The sequence below is a fragment of the Melampsora larici-populina genome, assembly GCF_000204055.1.
Source record: "Melampsora larici-populina 98AG31 unplaced genomic scaffold MELLAscaffold_28, whole genome shotgun sequence".
Lineage (NCBI taxonomy): Eukaryota > Fungi > Basidiomycota > Pucciniomycetes > Pucciniales > Melampsoraceae > Melampsora > Melampsora laricis-populina.
Genome location: NW_006768792.1, coordinates 341503 through 360819, shown reverse-complemented (window position 1 = coordinate 360819; position 19317 = coordinate 341503). Strand labels below are relative to the sequence as shown.

General features: G+C 42.6%; 2 protein-coding genes across 2 annotated transcripts; both read left to right on the top strand.

Moving 5' to 3' along the window:
• Window positions 1-6630: 6630 nt before the first annotated feature.
• Window positions 6631-7234, top strand: MELLADRAFT_30108 (uncharacterized protein; the record flags this gene model as incomplete). The annotated part of the gene is made up of 2 exons (XM_007412080.1): window positions 6631-7013; window positions 7075-7234. Coding segments are annotated over 2 exons (543 nt in total), but the record flags the coding sequence as incomplete, so codon positions are not given.
• A 330-nt stretch (window positions 7235-7564) lies between these two features.
• MELLADRAFT_88629 (uncharacterized protein) lies at window positions 7565-8428 on the top strand (the record flags this gene model as incomplete). Its single annotated transcript, XM_007412081.1, has 3 exons — window positions 7565-7764; window positions 7828-8014; window positions 8081-8428. 3 exons carry the CDS (start codon window positions 7565-7567, stop codon window positions 8426-8428), a joined length of 735 nt encoding a protein of 244 aa, XP_007412143.1.
• Between the last annotated feature and the right edge of the window lie 10889 nt (window positions 8429-19317).

Here is a 19317-nt window from a genome sequence, read left to right as displayed (position 1 = left end):
TACATCATGTATACACATGTAGCCTTACATGTTACAGTTGGTATGTTTACATATCTCACATGTCATCATATGGTTCACACAAGGTTGTACCACGGAAAGTTTTATTACTCAAGAACCAATGATAGTTGACATTGCTTACATAAGAGTATTTTGGTGAGAAAAGAAGAAAACAAAACATAGAAGATACAAAACATTTACTCAATATCCATTGCATCTTCCTCTTCCCCTTCAACTGTCAGCTTGGTGTTGTTGATCTTCACCAAAGGGATATAAGCTTTAGGAAGAATAGCACAAGTCATACCTGGTACCTGCACCGACCAATAGTATCCAATGTCGTAGGCCAGGCATATGGCCAGCTGAATCTTTTGAACCTTGACTTCACCAAACACTGATTTCCCTGGATGAACTGACCGCTTGTGAGGGAAATACCCTTTGACCAAAAGTCCCATAATATAATCATGAGTCCGGCACCAAATCTTCTCCAACTTTTGAATTTCTTCCGCAGCCTTGATGATTGCCATAGCATTGCCCACTGGCACATGCTTATCTCTTGAAGCCAACATTAATCCTCTAACACCACTAGTTATGAAACCGGCCAAGGAACCCCATGCAAACCCAACCTCCTTCAATTCGTCAATCTTCTTATTGATATCTTTTTTGATTTGTTTTTGCTCCGTATCAGTTGCTTTTTCAGGAATTTTTGAATGTAAATCCATTACAGCTAGCCCCATTAATACATCGTGAACACTGACTGAAAAGTTTTGAAGATTATTCAATGTACCGGCTTTGACCACTGCTGATTCGTGTGCAATTAATTGAGATCCTGACGAGCCTGAAGTAAGTAGATTTTCTCCGCCACCGCTGGAGCCTAAGGTTGGACGAGTTAATAATAAATGAGAAACAAATCTATAACTATTTTCATAAGGAGTAGCATCCGGGTTTTCTTCAAAGGTATTCTTGTGAATGACTTGATCCCCAGCCACCGCAATAGCATCTTGAAATAAATTAGAAACCTCTTGACGTTTCTTTTTGGAAGGACATACAATAGGCCGCACAGTCCACCATACGTGAAAAGGCCATAACTTTGTATCCAGGTCCGGATTGAAAGAATCTTGAAACAAAGAAGGGCTCCATAATTCGGAGCTAAACAGCAATTCACCTTCAGCAGGTGTGAAGAATTGAAGTCCTGTGACATAAGGGTATGTCAGTTGATTTACTTTACCAAAATTCAATAAATCATATGCACTAACCTTGCTCATTAACAAATTCAAGCCATGCTGAATTAGACATCTTGCTGCCTGAAAAACACGTTCCCGGAGGTAATTGGAAAGATGGCTTTTCCAAGAGAGGAATATGTTCAAGCCTCATGGCGATCAAGTTGAAAGCACTGTCTCTACCTTTGGCAAAGGTAGCTGAAGACATCTTTTTGGCCGGAAATTCGGTGAAACTTTGACAGAAAACTTCTTGATGCTTCAGGATAAAATCCGTCTCCGAGATTGCGGGAGGTAAGTTGGCTGGAATAGTTGCCACTTCAGTTGTGTCAAAGACTGGAATGTCTAGATCCATTTCGTCTTCACATGGTGTGACTTGGACATTTGTTTCTATGAGAGACGAGAATGGTCAAAAAGAGAGGAAAAGTTAAAATAGTGTTTTCACAGAGTTCTTACCCTGGTTATGACCTGGCCAAACGTAAAATACAAACTGACCCATTTGGTTCTTGATGAGCTGAGTAATTGGTTCCACACTGACCCATTTGGTTCTTGATGAGCTGAGTAATTACGGTTCGAACCAGGTCCCACGTCGCTGGTATTACGTTCGGATGCCTCCGTAGTGACCGGATGGGGGTCGCCGAGAACTTCTGCAGGTAATATATTAACATCTGCAGGCAATCTCGAAGGCAGATCAGAGGCGGAGTGCGTTCGGGAGCCGGAGGCTGTTTGGGAGCCGGAGAGCGTTCGGGAGCCGGAGGCTGTTCGGGAACCTGAGATTTTTCGTGGGCCGGAGATTGTTCAGGAGCCGGTGAGCTTCGGGGCTCCCTGATTTTCCCTAACCCATCTTCCTCATCCTCAAGTTCGGAAGATGGGCCAGGAGAAGGTTCCGGGACGGGTGGTGGAGACGATAGTGCTGAGGAGATTGGTTCTCCATCTAAGTCTGAAGAGGTTGATCGAATGACTCCTTTCCGTAGAGAATTTTGAGATAAGTTGACCGGGGGAAGATCTAGTTCATCTGAGGTTGAAAGTTTGTCTTGATCTTGATGTTCTGCTGGTTCTTTTTCATTTTGAGATTCGTGTTGAACAACTTCATCATTTGATTTTTCTTCTTCCTTGTCCTCATGGCCACCAGAATTCGAATCATTGTCTCCTTCGGCATCCTCATTCGAATCATGTTCATTGATTGGGTCTTTGGGTTTTGAGCTAAGATTCAAACGGGTCCGTTTCGAGCGCATCTGAGTGCCGGAGTAGCTGGGAGCGGCTTCGCGGGTACGTTCAGAACGCCTTCGGTTGGGCGGAGGCGGGGAGTCATCTTGAATCCAGATGACCTTCACATTGGGTCGAGTTGGTGGACGTTTTCCTCGCTCTAAGTCTGCAAAAGAAAAGGGGTCAGAAAGCACCCAAAAAGAAAGAAGTAAATGAACAATAGCAACCTTCAAAAGCGTTATCACATTCCTTTCCAGCTTGTTCAATCAAATCATAAACTCGAGGAGGAAGACCAGCAACTTTAAGCTGTTCCTTGAGGATGGCCGAAGTCGAGTTCACATTCCGGTAATATTCTTCCTTTGAGATTTCCTGGACTTCGTGATCGGATAAACCAACTTGTTGAACCGCATCAAGAGGACCTGGAACTGACGGTGCTTGAGAGAAAGTTTGGAAACTCGGAGCAGGAAATTTCGGCTGTGAGGCGGGGTTATTCTTCATCTCGAGTTTGTCCTGGTCCGAATCTGAGTCTACAGAAGAGGCCTGACTTTTCTCCTCACTGAAATTCATGTGAGGAGGTGATGGACGGTTCTCATATGGCATATCTATTGAGGTATGTATCAGTTTATTTGAAATGATTGTAGCTCAGGTGTTTGAATACTGACTTGATAATTTTTTTGAAACTAGGTTATCAATTTTATTTGATTATTCCAAAGAAATGAATATAACAAACTAAAAAAATCCAAAATAAAGTTAAAAATTTGAGTTAACAAAATTAACAAATTGATGATTCAAGTAATTTGATTTTGTTTATCTCCCTTCTATGAGTTTATAACAGTAAAAAAAACACTAATTTGATGAGTCAAAGTTTTTTTTTGTTTATCTGGTTATGATGAGTTTATAACAGTTAAAAAATGACACTAATTTGATGTTTCAAAAGTTTTGAATTTGTTTAAATTGTTTTGATGAGGTTATAGATATAAAATATTAAACAAATCAAACAAATTTGAAGAATCAAAAGACTTGATTTTGTTTATATTGTTCTGATGAGTTTGTAAATGTAAAAAATTAAATTGATGATTCAAATGACTTGATTTTGTTTATTGATTCAAATGATGTGGATTTGTTTATCTTGTTTTGATGGTATTATAATATGATGAAGACCTGATATTGATTGTAACCTAAACTTTTTTGATGATGTGAAATAGAGAAAAAAAAAAGAAAAGGAGAGAAAAAAGAATCATATTGTTAGTGAAAGTGTTTTTGAATTTGTTCTATTGATGATTTGAGTCTTTGAGGTAGATGAAACCATCTACCTCTAATAGCTGGTTAACTGTGTCCTTATCGACGGGTTCCAAAAAGGTCACGATCGATCGAACGGCTTTCGATCGGTGTGATGGTGGAGTTGGAGAGTGGAAGGTGGTGTTGGAAGATGGGGTTGATCGAATCGATTGATCGATTCGATCAACCCCTTAACCGCTAGGTGGCTAGGTCACCTAGCGGTTAAGTGACCTAGCCATCGCACGATCACTCGGTGATTGTGCGATGACGCGGCCACCTAAGCGCTAGGTCACCTAGCGCTTAGATGGCCTGGCCACCTACCGCACGATCACTGAGTGAATGTGCGGTAGGTACCGGGGCCTAGAACAATCTAGGCCCCGGCGCAACCTACCGCACGATCACTCAGTGATTGTGCAGTGGGTTGCACACCGCGGTTAGGTAGACCACCTAACCGCTAGGTGGTCTACCTTTCCATAGGTAGACCACCTAGCAGGTAGGTGGTCTACCTAGGTGGCCTGGCCACCTACCGCACGATCACCGAGTGATCGTGCGGTAGGTACCGGGGCCTAGAAGTGTCCTAGGCCCCGGTGAGGCCTTAACCACCGCACGATCACTCGGTGATCGTGCGGTGGGACCACCTAGCGGTATTAGGTAGACCACCTAGCGGTATTAGGTAGACCACCTAACCGCTAGGTGGTCTACCTTTCCATAGGTAGACCACCTAGCAGGTAGGTGGTCTACCTAGGTGGCCTGGCCACCTACCGCACAATCACCGAGTGATCGTGCGGTAGTTACCGGGGCCTAGGGTGTCCTAGGCCCTGGTGGTGCCTTCACCACCGCACGATCACTCGGTGATCGTGCGGTAGTTACCGGGGCCTAGAGTGTTCTAGGCCCATGTGATCGTGCGGTAGTTACCGGGGCCTAGAGTGTTCTAGGCCGGTGGGACCACCTAGCGGCAGGCTAGGTGGCCTATTCAAACAAATAGGCCACCTAACCCTGTTAGGTGGCCTAATCGCTTACTGCACGATCACTGAGTGATCGTGCGGTAGCTGTCGGGGCCTAGAGTGTCCTAGGCCCCGGCCTAGCCATCACCACCGCACGATCACTCGGTGATCGTGCGGTGGGACAACCTAGGTAGACCACCTTATCGCTAGGTGGTCTACCTGTCGATAGGTGGACCACCTAGCTGATAGGTGGTCTGACCTCTCACCGCACGATCACTGAGTGATCGTGCGGTGGATCAGGCCGGGGCCTAGATGAGTCCAGGCCCCGGTTTCCACCGCACGATCACTGGGTGATCGTGCCATAGGAACCGGGGCCTAGATTATCTAGGCCCCGGGCTTCTCCACCGCACAATTACTGAGTGGTCGTGCGGTGTGTCATATGTAATAAATATATAATAATTTTTTTTTTATTATATTTTCATTATATATTCATATAATAAAATTTATATATTATAATAAAAATATTTTTTTATCATATTTTCATTATATATTTATATATATAAATTTATAAAATTTATTTTTTTATCATGTTTTCATTATATATTTATATATATAATAAAAATATTGTTTTATTATATTTTCATTATATATTTATATATATAAATATATATATTGCATATTTTATTATGATATAATAAATATATCATAAATATATATTTTGATTATAATCAAAATATAATCAAAATATAATTTATATATAATAAAAATAAATATATAAAGCTCAAACCAAAGGATGCCTTTGGTGATTTGGTTACTCGCCCCAAAATTGATCATTTCCACGGTGTAACAAATCAATACCAAAAGATGAATCAGGAATCATCTTCATATGACCAAACAGGATATACAGTAGATAACGTTACGAGAACTTGATAAACATTTTTTGAAACATGCGACCTGAGATTTGCATCAATCTCAGGAGCTTGTGCGTGGATCTGCGAGATCCACAAATGTTATGTAAATTGTGAAAATCCGCACAGCAAATGTGAGCTCATATAAAGCGTGCCTCAAGCACCCAAAGTATATTGTCCCTCAATCAATTTTTTTTTTTGCCACTCCGTCTTTTTTGGTCAATCATGCCGCTCACACCTCAACAAAATCCAAGCCAACCAGTATGTGCTGGGATGATATCTTTCCTGGTGGCATCACCCACTTCCACAGCGGCCAAATTGCAACATCCACATCAGTCACCTGTGTTCTTGAAAGTCTGTGATGATGGCCGTGGAACACCGGAAATCACTTTATATCTCCCAAGTGGTCATTCATTGGGGTATGTCCCTGCAGGAGTTGATAGTTGTCTATTGAAGCTGCTTGGAAGTACTCCGCGTACATATAAATCTGAACCTGCCGGTGGATGGAAGTCTAATACTTATTTGGAACCAAGTCACCCAGTTCTCATCAGCTCTACTGTCAACACAACTATTGTAGAATGTCATGGACTTGATGCCACTCAATTGCAAGTCAAAGTACTTATATTTATACCAAATTGGTATCAAGCAACCCTTGTGAAGATTGTCAAGACTTTCCAGATCAAACTCCAGCGTCCTACTCATTACCAACCTCACCAACATCAACATATTCCTCTGGTGGATCTAGAAGCACGTACAACCCCCAACTGGAGTTCTGCTTTTCCTGATCATATTTTGACCAGCCAAGAGGCCTCAAGACTCGCGTCCATTTCTTGCGGTTCAGATCTTCAGCCTGTTGAACCTTCAGATATAGTTACTTCTCAGCTGCACCCCCATCAAAAGCAGGGCCTGGCATTTTTGTTGGACAGAGAAAATCCGGATTCCAAAACTTATCACTCCCTTTGGTTTTATAAATCAATGCCACCCTTCAACCGGTGGTGTCACCGTCTCTGTGGAGAAGAATTTATTGTCACTGAGGAACAAACCGGACCAGTCAGCCCTAGGGCATCAATTCTAGCTGATGACATGGGGCTTGGAAAAACAATTCAAACTATTTCTTTAATTGCTACAACACTGGATGCGTCAAGACAATACGAACATCAGCATTCAGCATCAGCCGTCAACCCTCTAGACACTCAGCTGCGAGCTTCTCACACCACTCTTTTGATATGTCCTACTAGCCTCATGGACAACTGGGAAGAGGAGGTTGGAAAACACACTAGAAAAAACAGCTTGAAAGTCTTGCGCTGGCATGGCACCGACAGATTCAAAATACCTCTACGTGATATCCACTCAGCCGACATTGTCATTACAACCCCAAAAACACTTATGTATGACCAACGGCTTGGTGGATCAACCCAGGTTCCTTTTACAACCAGATGGTACAGGGTGGTCATTGATGAAGCTCAGTGAGTATTCTCTCTTTGCAACCAAAGGTCTGTGACCAAACTGACCCTTTACTGGTGCCAGTGTAATTCGTAATGAAACCGCCTCCCATGCAGTCCTCACCTCTTTGGAATCAGTCAACCGGCTCTGTCTCACTGGTACTCCGCTCCATAACAGAATTGGCGACTTGCACATGCTCTTCAAATTTCTGCACATCAAACCTTTTCAAGAAGACTCAGTATGGTACCGTCAAATCACTCTGCCGGTTCATCAAGGAAATTTGGACACACTCAGCCAGCTTCTAAGATACTTCATGCTTAGGCGGACCAAATCAAGCCACCTATCAAATTTACCTCCAATATACCATGAGACCATTTTATTGGAAATGCATCAAAAAGTGAAAGCAATATATCAGCAACATTATGAAAGATTTCTTCAGGATTTTGGTGTGGAATCTCAAATCCAACATAAACAGGGTGAATATTTCAGACAATTGATGAATCTCAGGATGACATGCAATCACCCTCTTTTATTCAAGCAAGAACAAGAGCTCAATCAGACCAAGATTACGGAGATGGAGGAGGAGCTTGGAATCATGGTGCCGGATGGGAGGGCACTGACTGCTGATGCCAGGCCAGCCTACCTGGAGGACTGGTCACTGAGTAGCAAGCTTGCATACTTGGTTTCCCAGCTCAAAAAGAAGCATAGAACTTTGCATAAAGGTCTATGCAAGAAGACTGTTATCTATACCCAATGGAGGTGTTTCATGGAGTGGTAATTATATTTTATGTCTCTGTTATATCACTTGGCCTGTAAGCTAACCTGCACACCCCACAGGATCAAGATTGCTTTGGATTGTCACGGCATTGGCAGCGGCACCTTGCACGGTGACATGACAACTCATGAGAGGACATGCCAACTCAACAGATTCAAGAACGATAACAACATTGAGGCCTTTATAGTATCTATTGAAGCTGGAGGTGTGGGCTTGAATATGACCTGCGCTGACGAGGTCTATCTGATGGTGTGTTTGTTATCATTCATTCATATGTATGCAGTGGTCAATATTAGCTAAAAGTAATATCATTAGGATGCCCATTGGAATCCACAGATTGTGCAACAGGCAATTGACCGTCTACATCGAATAGGGCAGACTCACCCCGTGAAGGTGTATCATGTGGTTGCAGGGCAATCTGTTGAACAGCACCTATTCAATGTGAGTCAAGTAATCAGCTTCCAGAAAGGGCTACACTCACCATCATCTGCAAAAACATTTTATACCCCTCAGGTACAGAAGAAAAAAGCATCTCTGGCTAGAAAAATAATTACATTGTCAGTTCCAAAGGATCAACTTAAAGATTACCTCCAACCTGGGGACACGATGGATGTCATGGATGATATAGGCAATGTGAATGCATGCTATGCAGAATATGTCTAGATGATGGAGGGTTCCATCCAAAAATATATGTAGAATTTGTGTTTCAAACCGACCACAAGTGGCTTTTATCCTTGAAAAAATTCTCTTCTGTCCTTTTTTTTCTTCTTCCGAAAACAAGAGTATTGTATCTCGTAGTGTGATTACTTTTAGAGTATTGTATCTCGTAGTGTGATTACTTTTAGAGTATTGTATCTCGTAGTGTGATTACTTTGCTCACAACAATCAATACCATTGACCACTACAAAGTTTACCACACACAGAGATGCAGGTAATAGCAAAATAAAGTACTCAGTTTTCCAAAACCATAGAATCATCACCTTCAACACGGGCAAAGGGAGTGTTACTCCAAGACAAATCTTTCAATCTTGCTAATACAACATCAAAAGAACCCCAAAAATTTCCAATGTCCAAATCCCCGCTCACAATTCCAACCTCTTCCATGACTTGATCAACCACCGGGGAAAACCACTCAGGGGTTGTGCTCCACAAGTGTTCTTGCTCCGGGTAATCATCAGCAAGGATAGCATCCACCGCTTCACCCGGGACAGGTATGAGGTAATCAATGCAACCAAATTCGTCAACGGGGTTTTTGTAGCAGTAGTCTGCAGAACATCCAGTAGGTAATTTCGACCGCTTGTCGTGTCGTCTGCAGAAACCATTGTAAAACCTGACCCATTTGTCCAGAGCTCGTTGAAAGACGGGGATAAATAGGTGGAGAAACAAGGTCCTGAAAAGCAATAACAAAGATTTCAGCATGGAATCACCAATTAAGAAAAAAGGAGCTTCACCTAGACATTGGATCATTGTCATTATATAAATCTTGATCAATGCGCTCTTGAATTTTAGCTTTGATATTTCCAGTCAGTCCACAAGTCATTTTGTCCCAGAAGCACTCAATCTTTTGGTTACGAGGGGACGGGACATATTGATGATAAGGCCAGTCTGGAGCTCTGGAACCGTAAGTTTCTCCAAAATAAAGTTGATGTCCAGCAAGAGGAACAGTCTCAGTTCCTCGATCCGTGGTGAGCTTTTTGGGAATGCCACCTTGTTTCTTGACAAAGCCCAGATACCACAAGTCAACATGGCGGGGGTCGCTGTTGGTGACATGAGCATGAAGTCCCAAAATCTTTCGAGACCAGCAATCAATGAATCCATATATACCGATTCCAAAGTTGATCAACTTGTCGTGTCCATCGGCCGCCCAAACCTCATTGGGACCGCCCGCATAGTATTCCCGTCGCTTGAGTTTAGGAGCAGCTCTCATTCTGACAGCATCTGGGTCCATTGCCTTCATCATAGCCGCAATAACATCACTATATCAAAGAGGATTTCAAATGTAATTAGCATCAGAGCAAATGGAATCAAGAAGGCCCAAACACTTGCCGGTGGATGTGAAGCTCGTGTTCCTGAGCTAGCATCTTCTTGATACTCTTGATTCCAAGTACATTTCCATATTCAATCTGAAGTTCTTCAATCTTGCTACATACGGTGGCATATGTTACTACACCCATGTCAAGATCATCCTTTTGGCGGTGAAGATTGAGTTGCTTCTCAACTCGAGCTAAAGTTGACCGGCTGATGATGATGTTGTGTTCGTTTTTGAGGGCAATGAGAGCTCGCTTTTGGTTCAGAGATTGTTTGTAATTATCTAATACTGCATCCTTTACAACCTCCACATCATAATTTCCTTGTTGTTTCAAGTCCCATTCTTTGATCCGTCTTCTAACAGTTCTTACACATACTCGGATGTTGTGCCGTTGCCAAACAGTGTCGCATACTGTTTGTGCTGGCCAGTTGTTAGCCACAGCTTCTTCCAAAAGCGGTCGCAAGATTTCATCAGATATTTTCGCTGGCATGTTGGTGTGTAGTTGGTGATGGAGATTGAAGGTGTTTGGATGAGGATTGCAGAAGATTGAGGACGGTCGAAGAATATTCAGGATAATCAAAGAAGATCGAGGATGGTCTGAGAAGATTGAGGACAGTTGACGAAGATTGAAGAAGATTGAGGACGGTTGTCGAAGATTGAAGAAGAATGAGGACGGTTGACAAAGAAAGAAGAAGATCGAGGACGGGTGACAAAGAAAGAAGAAGATCGAGGATGGTTGACGAAGATTGAGGAAGATCGAGGATGGTTGACGAAGATTGAGGAAGATCGAGGATGGTTGACGAAGATTGAGGAAGATCGAGGACGGTTGACGAAGAAATAAGAAGACTGAGGACGGTTGACGGAGAAAGAAGAAGATCGAGGACGGGTGACGAAGATTGAGGAAGATCAAGGACGGTTGACGAAGAAAGAAGAAGGTCGAGGACGGGTGACAAAGATTGAGGAGGATCAAGGACGGTTGACAAAGAAATAAGAAGACTGAGGACGGATGACAAAGATTGAGGAAGATCGAGGATGGATGACAAAGAAATAAGAAGATCAAGGACAATCAAAGAGGATTGATGATGATGAAAGAGGTTTTGGAGGAGAGCGAGACAGTAAGCAGGTACTTTGAAGCTCTTGAGACTGATGGTAGAATGTCTCTGGTCGGAGGTGTTGATACCTGTGAGACCGAGCTTGTAGCTAGTTGGCCAACATGTGGTTTTTGACTGCAGTAGAATCTAACTTTGGTGTTTCAATTGTAAAGTTTGAGAAATGTATTTTTTGATTTTTGGTTTTTTGATTTTTTGGTTTTTGGTGTTGCTGGTACTTTTTGTCAAAAGGTGACAATGCAATGAAAACGGTGTCGACCACTGGAAAATTGGGCAAAAAGGGGTTTTTGCCATGACTTTTACTCCGGTACAGGGGTTTTATCCCTGTATTTGAGTATTTTCTGTAGTTTTGTCTTTGATTTTTGAATTTCGCACCCGGGGATTGTGATTTTCGTTTTTTGAAATTTCGCATTGTCACTTTGGAACGTCTCGCATTCCGTAGTCACACTATGTTGGTACACTCTCTCCATTGACAAGTACAAAAAAGCAAAAGGAAACATTCAACTGGAGTGAAAAAGAAGATCAGGCTTTTGAAAATATCAAACGGATTATAACAACCTTACCAGTTCTTAAGAAACTTGATTACGATTCAGGAGATCCCATCTGGCTATTCACGGATGCTAGTGGCCACGGTTTAGGCGCGGCTTTATCCCAAGGAGAAAAATGGGACATGTCATCTCCTATAGCTTACAAGAGCCGGACGATGACGCCTGCAGAAAGGAATTACCCTGTACATGAACAAGAACTCTTGGCCGTTGTTAATGCATTGCAAAAATGGAAACTATTGCTGTTAGGTCTGAAGATAAATGTTATGTCCGACCATCATTCCTTAACTCATTTATTATCGCAAAGAAACATTAGCCGCAGGCAAGGTAGGTGGCTCAAGACGCTGTCGCAATTCGATTTGAACTTTAATTACATCAAAGGAGGCGAGAATACGGTTGCCGACGCACTCTCACGTGTTGAAGAAGTCGCAGTTTGTGAAATTAAAAGCAATCTGGATGAAGATACACTAGAGAAAATCCGACATGGATACACTACAGACGAATTCTGCATCAAGCTAGAGAAGACACTGCCTTTGCGAGAGGGATCCGAGAAGCGTGACGGGTTCATGTATGTTGATGGACGTTTAGTAATACCTTCCGATATACCTCTGAGACGTCAATTGATACAGCAGACACATAAAGCACTGGGCCACTTTGGAAGCCTGAAAACCATTCGACAACTCCGAGCAGAATTCTTTTGGCCAAGTATGACACGTGACGTCGAAAAATTTGTCAGCACATGCGATGTGTGTCAGCGAACAAAAGCTAGGACAACCCTCCCGTCTGGACATCTGCAGTCAACCGACGTTCCAAGGAACCCAATGGAGGATATTTGTTTGGACTTTATTGGACCATTTCCTAAAGTGCGAGGGTATGACATGATTCTCAGCTGTACATGCCGACTTACAGGATTTGTACGAGCAATCCCAGCATGCCAAACTGACACGGCGGAGAAAACAGCTCAGCGACTCTTTGCGGCCTGGCTCGCAATCTTTGGTGCACCAAAGACAATGATTGGTGACCGGGATAAATTGTGGACTTCAAACTTTTGGAAAGAGTTGAATGCATTATTGCAAATCAAGGTGAACCTAACCACTGCTTACCACTGTCAGCCATGAGGAGTATTCTGTGATACTCCCATGTGTCAGCCATCATTTATGTACACATCGGTTCAGAGTTGTTAACACAAGCAATGAATTTCAGGTCATTACCAACCGTGAAAGCAACAAGACCCTAGTCCCAAAATAGGGTATTGATTGACTCCAAGAAGTAACCTATTGATGTTGCGTGTTTCAAGATCAAACCCTGATGACAGCATCCAGGGAAAACCCTGACAGTCTAGCTCAGAGCGAGTGACTTTTCTCTGATATATAAAACAAGGATTCTGTGCATCCAAACAAAGAAGAACAATCTTAACATTATACCGTACCACTTTTTACCGCAACTCATCAATGAATTAGCATTTTACATCAAAATCCTTCTTTGTTTATCTTTCATCTGAAAGAAGACTTATTTAGAATTCTTATCTTTTAGAATCCTTTATCGCATCTTCTTTCATATCAAAGACAACCTTTTTTTCTCTGAGTCACTATCTCTTTATCAATTGATGGTTTCCTTACTATTTGAATTGATATTGTAGATAGTCTCTCATTTTCCTTTTGATGATAAATTCATCAAACCAACGCTAAAGCGTCACCTAAGGAATAACCACGAATCCCTTCGTATTCACCTTAGAAGGCTACCGTCGTGATTGCACTTCGATAAGCTACTGGCAGCGGTAATCATCCCGCACCTAAGACAACTATACGTAACGACTATAGTTCCTTTTACTTACAAAGAATTGAAAAATAATCTCCCTCAAGTTTCAATAATATTGTCTAAAACTTGATAGAATACATTTTGTAAGTACTATTCAGCTCTGAACTACCAGTCATCTGCCATGACTTAGAGTCTCAGGCTGACAACCACCCACAGGCGGACGGGCGAAGTGAAAAGTCAAACAAAACAATCGTGCAGATATTACGTCACCTGGTCACAAATCGACATGGAAGATGGTTAGAAGCTCTACCAGCAGTTGAATACGCAATAAATTCAGCTGTCAATGTAGCAACTGGAGTCTCACCATTTGAATTTGTTCTTGGTCGACAGCCTCGTCTTTTCCCTGTCATCAAAGGGATCGACCAAGTAGGTGGCGACGTGCAAAGTTGGCTGACAAAAAGACAAAGTGCGTGGGCTGAGTTTAGGGATCGACTGTGGTCAAGCCGTATCGAACAAGCAGTGCAATACAACAACCGGAGAGGAGCAGGTGTGACGTTAGAGAGAGGAGACTGGGTTTTGATTGATAGCCGGGATCGACAACAAGTGGTAGGAGGAAACGGACGACCCACCTCAAAACTACAACCACGTTATGACGGCCCGTATCAAGTGGAAGAATGTCTCAATGATGGTCGTAACTTTCGATTACTCCTGGAGGACACCGACAAGTCGCACCCAGTGTTCCATATCTCAAAATTGAAGAAATACCGTTGGGCGGAGGCGGATAATACAAACTCAGGAGACTAAAAGTAAGTTCCTCCCATGAGTATGCACCGCCAGGGCTTCTACCCCTCCCCCTTGTTTCAAAAAACATTACCTCGGCCACGTGTGTGAGCACCTCTTTTTCGTCTGGCGTCTACGCAATTTTTTTCAGTAAACGACTCAAGATACGACGAAAACGAATTCAAGACACGGATGGTATTGCTCAAGATATTATATATAATTTGATGAAGAATTTCTTTTTTTTTTAGTTGTGGTTTGATTCTGTTTCTTGGGGCGAGTTATGCCAAAATTTTGATGGGGCGAGTTATGCCAATTTTTCTTTTTTTCTTTTCTCTGTTTTCTCTTTTAAGTACAATTTAGAGGCGTTTTTTTTAGGAAGGGAGGGATGTAAGGATTACATGGGATTACAGCATGGGTTATGACAGGGTGGCATCATTACTTGTACTTCACCCTAGCTCCACGAAGAGATTCTTCTTCACCGATACATTTCGGCTGGAGCTAGGTGAGTGATCATCACAATTTCTCTTATTTTGTCTTATCTTTCAATTCTTCTCTTATCATAGTTAGTAGTAGAGGCTAATGACCGATACATTTCGGCTGGAGCTAGTTCTAAGGAATTCAGGAATAGATAGCGGGGTTTTTTGATTACGTTTTGGAGCTCTGCTCCCGTGCCAACTGCCAATCTCCCACATTCAGTGAAGACTTCTCTAGAAGCCTTACACTTAGTTACAGTTGCTCCAGTCTAGTCACGACCAGACTCGCTCTGCAAAATCGAAATTTGATCACACAAGTTTACACACTGAACTCTTACTTACAAATCATGTGTAAAAAGTCATTTTTGGGCTCTAAGGGGGGTGTTTGTGTCAGAAATGACTTGGTGAGTCAATCTGCTTGGCCAAATTTTTTTTATTTTTACAAACCTCCAACATTTGGGTCTAGGTACCTAATGGACCTAATATTCAGTCCTTAAGTACCTTACTTAAGTATTTAAATCCTTAGGTAGCCACTTAAGCTGTTACTTATGTACCTTAAGTAAGTAGGTGGAGCACCTCTCATCACAACTCCTGGGGTACAGAACAGCATAGACTTGTATTTTTACAATACAAGGGTGAAGTATGCAGTGATAGAGTGAAGAAAAAGAACTTTTGCCAAAAAAAACCCCTGCAAAATTTTTTTTGGGTATTACTGGGACCCCCCATCATTTGGGTCCCGGGGCCGGGCTCTGGTCGTGACTAGACTGGAGCAACTGTAGATGAGCAGACAGCTGAACGGACCTGTATGTGCATGAAAGGCAACTATTAACTTAGCCTGCTGCACATATGTAGTTTGTGTGTTATGGCTCAGGTGTGAAGTGATGGATCCTTTTATTATAAACTACACTCTTAATTATTTCCCCTTCCCACTTGGGGAAACTGAATGATGTTTACAGGTTTACAGTGTACTCACATTCTGCTTTGGTCAATGTCCACCTTCATTCTTCTTTGTCACCTCGATTTTGCTTGCTTTTCACTGACTGACACTGTTTCTTACTAGTCAGTCTCATCAAGAGTTGACATTCCTCAAGTTGCAGAACACAATTGGCTAACTTGAGACATCATCATGCTAGGATTGTATGTGGCTCTTGATTCCAACAATTATCAATGATTACCATTGCCAAGAAGGTTAGCAAACATGGGAGTGCAATTACAGGAGACCAAGCAAACAGAGTTGGTAGTGGTAGCATTTGTCTCTGTGGTTTTGGTGCCATAGAATGAATGATGGTTTCAGGAAGATGGGAACAACAGCAAAATACTTCATTTGTCAAAAAACCACCTTGTGCATTATCTGTGTCCTCACATGTGATACATTTGTTGTGGTTGTTGAACAAGTCCACAACTCCATATTTCAGTTGGAATTTGTAATTTCACTGTCCCACTTGTCCATCACAGTGACATCAGCTGTTCTGTCAAAAACTTCATCCATTGCATAATAACATGGACACAAGTTCTTGAGTTTCTGGCATACTGTATTGATACCACAAGCTGTATCTGTGTCTGAGGTATCTGAGCCTGTTCCTCCAATTCCAAACTTTACCTTAGTTTGGCAATAGAGGCATTGATATTGTTCAAAGTGTTGTCAAAGATCACTGCCACTGAGCTCCATGTAGTTGAAGTTTGTAGGCCTTGTGTTTTCATTGTACAGATAATTGATATGAGTTGCAAACACATTCCAAGCCACAGCAGTTTGCATAGTCTGACCCATGACAGAAGTCTTCTTCCCATCTGCAAACAATAGGTTGCAGGTGCTGAGGGTGGAGAGATACTTGATAATGTTCAGAAAATCTTTTTTTTCAAAACACAGAGCATCTGTTGACTTTGAAGTGGCCGCAGGCAGAGGCTTTGTCTTGCCCAATAAGCCCTTGCTAGGGGTGAGACTGAGCAATGAGAATGGGCAATGAGACTGTTGTTGGGTCATATGGCCAAGGAAGAGGGTTCAGTAAATTACTGCAATACAAGTGATTTGGGGCTAAGTTGTGCTGTTGAGGTAACTGATTGTGGAAAGGACTGCCTCCTTGATGGGATGTTGGACAATAAATGTGAGCCAAGGAACTACTGGTAGGTTGATCAGGATTGGTTTGTGTGTAAGATGGACTGGCATAATTCATTTGAGTATAGTAAGGAGTAGTCAAAGGGTGTGTTTGTGAGACTTTCAAGTTTCTTTGTGAGCTTTGCACATGGAGTGATGTATGGTGTGGTAAGTTGGTGGTGATATTTGACAAATATGAAAAAAGAGACAAGGGAAAAGAAGATTTGATAGCCATGACGTGAGCAAGCAGACAGAGTGATAATGATTATGGGTTAAAGATTACCCTTTTGGGGGCAATTTCTCTTGGGCCTTCTGTTCATTTCAGTGTGGACCTCTGATTGTTACCTGCACAGAGGCCCTGATCCACTGATTGAATTCAAGCAATTGGCACTGACTAAATGAACAATTTGAACATGGTCCAAGTGCAATCCAAACACAATTTTGCCAAAGTTGCAGACCCCTAATGTGTGTGGCAAACAGGACAGCCAGCTTCAGCCCAAATTTGCTTCACCCATGGACACATGTGTTCTTCTGATCAATGCATCAAACTCTATGTAGGTTGAGTTTTGTGGGAATTTTGGGCTGTCTGATTGTTCTGAAAGCTGCACAGACCTAGGCTCGCCTTTTCTCACTCTAGTGCTAATGAGCTACAGTATACCCCATGGCAAAATATAGATCTTGCTGTGATCCAGATCTCACCCAAATTTCTAAGGGTTTTGAAAAGCTACAAGAATGGCTTAAAAGATTGAAATATGATGTGATGATTGAAGCTGCTTAAAATATACATCACTATGGGTGGAAATTGGTGCTTATCAAAAGGTGGTATACTTCTTACTCAGAAATGAAGAATCTCAACAAAGACAATCTATTCCAGCCTGCCCAGTCATTGGGACAGGGAGGGCCCATTTGTGATCTTGCTATGTAGACCATATACCAAAGCAGTGAAAGTTGAAGTGACTCAACCATGTGGAATGTTTTCCATCATGACTCTGAGCAAGAAATTCTCTCTGAAGGTGACTTCCCATTGTCACCCCTTCAGTCAGCTTAGACTCCCACGTCATCTGACGGTCGATCGTGCAGGTGATTGATGAGTAATGACCAAGTTGTCAATCATCCTAAATTTGTTGTAGGTTGACAAAATTTTATCCATCAAGCGATCCTCAAGTACACACCACAGACCACAGCTCAAATTTCACTCTCAACTTTTCTCAATACAAGTCAATGGCCAACACTTCAGACGTTTTAGGGTAAGTGTCGTTTCTGACCAGTTATGTCTCCAATTCCATCAAATTCGATCGAAGTATTCCCATTGTGAAGTTTAACCCATGAGTGCACCATACGCTCATCTCAACACATAGTCGATTTGAGTTGGAATTGATCGTGATGATGCTTCTTTATCTGTTCCGTTTCTATCAAACGTCGGTTGTTCAGAGCAATTTTCGTTGGAACACTGTTCATTAGTATAGTAACAATCTGGATCGTAGGACGGCGTAGGGTGGAAAAGATTCTACGGTCGGCCTAGACTCTCTTGAACTCGATATCCAAAGATTCTTGAATTTGGGACTGAATCTTCTGTTTCGCATCGCCTCCACTTCTTGAACGATTGGCATTTAAAAATGTATGAAGCGCTGAAGCGGATACCTTGAAAGCAAAAGGCTTCAACATCTCTTCTTCCGGAATGAGCGTTCAAACCAATCTCGATCTCACTCAAGAAGATCTCGTACAACGTACTTCTCATAAAGTTCAAAAGATCAAAGACAGGCTAGAACATTCGCCTGATTTGGTTCACTTTGGTCAAAAGCAAAGCCTTTAGTTTGCAAATCAATATCTCTGCTTCACTCAAACCATTTTTACCTTTTTCTCACTTTTATCATGTTGTAAATTGTCATCTTATCTCAAAAGGCGGTGTTTTGTGTCATTGATTCTACAGTACTCTCCAGTGTTAAACACTTTGACGGTGAGCAACGCCATCATATCACTATTTGTAAAACAAATGTCTCCTACTATCTTGAGCTCCAAGGTAGATGATTGGGACTCCACACTGAGACTGCACCGCGATACTTTGCATACAGAGCCAATCACGACGAAGAAGTGAAGGTGATGCGGTCCTCAGTGGCAATCGATCTCCTCCAGAGGGACCGAATTGTAATCGTATTGCTTGCCCAGAGGCTAGTGCGATGCTTGAAACCCTCGCACCGTGGCCTCTATTATCATAAGGCGAGGTCTCAGATTACATAAAGTTTAAACGGTGATGTCGGATGCGCATAATGACTCAGGATGATCGAAATTCAAACCACCGCGTTTTTTGGAGCTTTTCGTCGCGCCTTTGGCTTCGGTGATTGCAGTGGCAGCGCGCTTTGTTGGCCTGGCCTCTCCATGTCATCTCCCCTATAAATTATTATTTCGTAAACAACGTACCTCGGACTGGTGGTGTACTTGCAAGACATAATCATGTTGAAACGACTACTTCCAGGAAATGGACACCACAACGAGACTCCTGCGAGCTATTTTTCCGCACCTTCCCCATCATCACGCGTCAATTCACCCTCTTTTCTTTCCTCCACGGGGCAAGATTCCGGCAGCGGCTATTTCGACTATCCAGCCAATCAATCGAAGGGCAACTCTCGCGCCGGAACGCCCTTAGGTTCCAGACCCACGTCACCCAATCCCGCCTTTGGCACCGAGGGAATACCAACCCCTTTTGTAAATGAGGGACCTTCAGATCTCCAGCCAATCCCAAGTACGGGCACGATTGATCGATCAAGC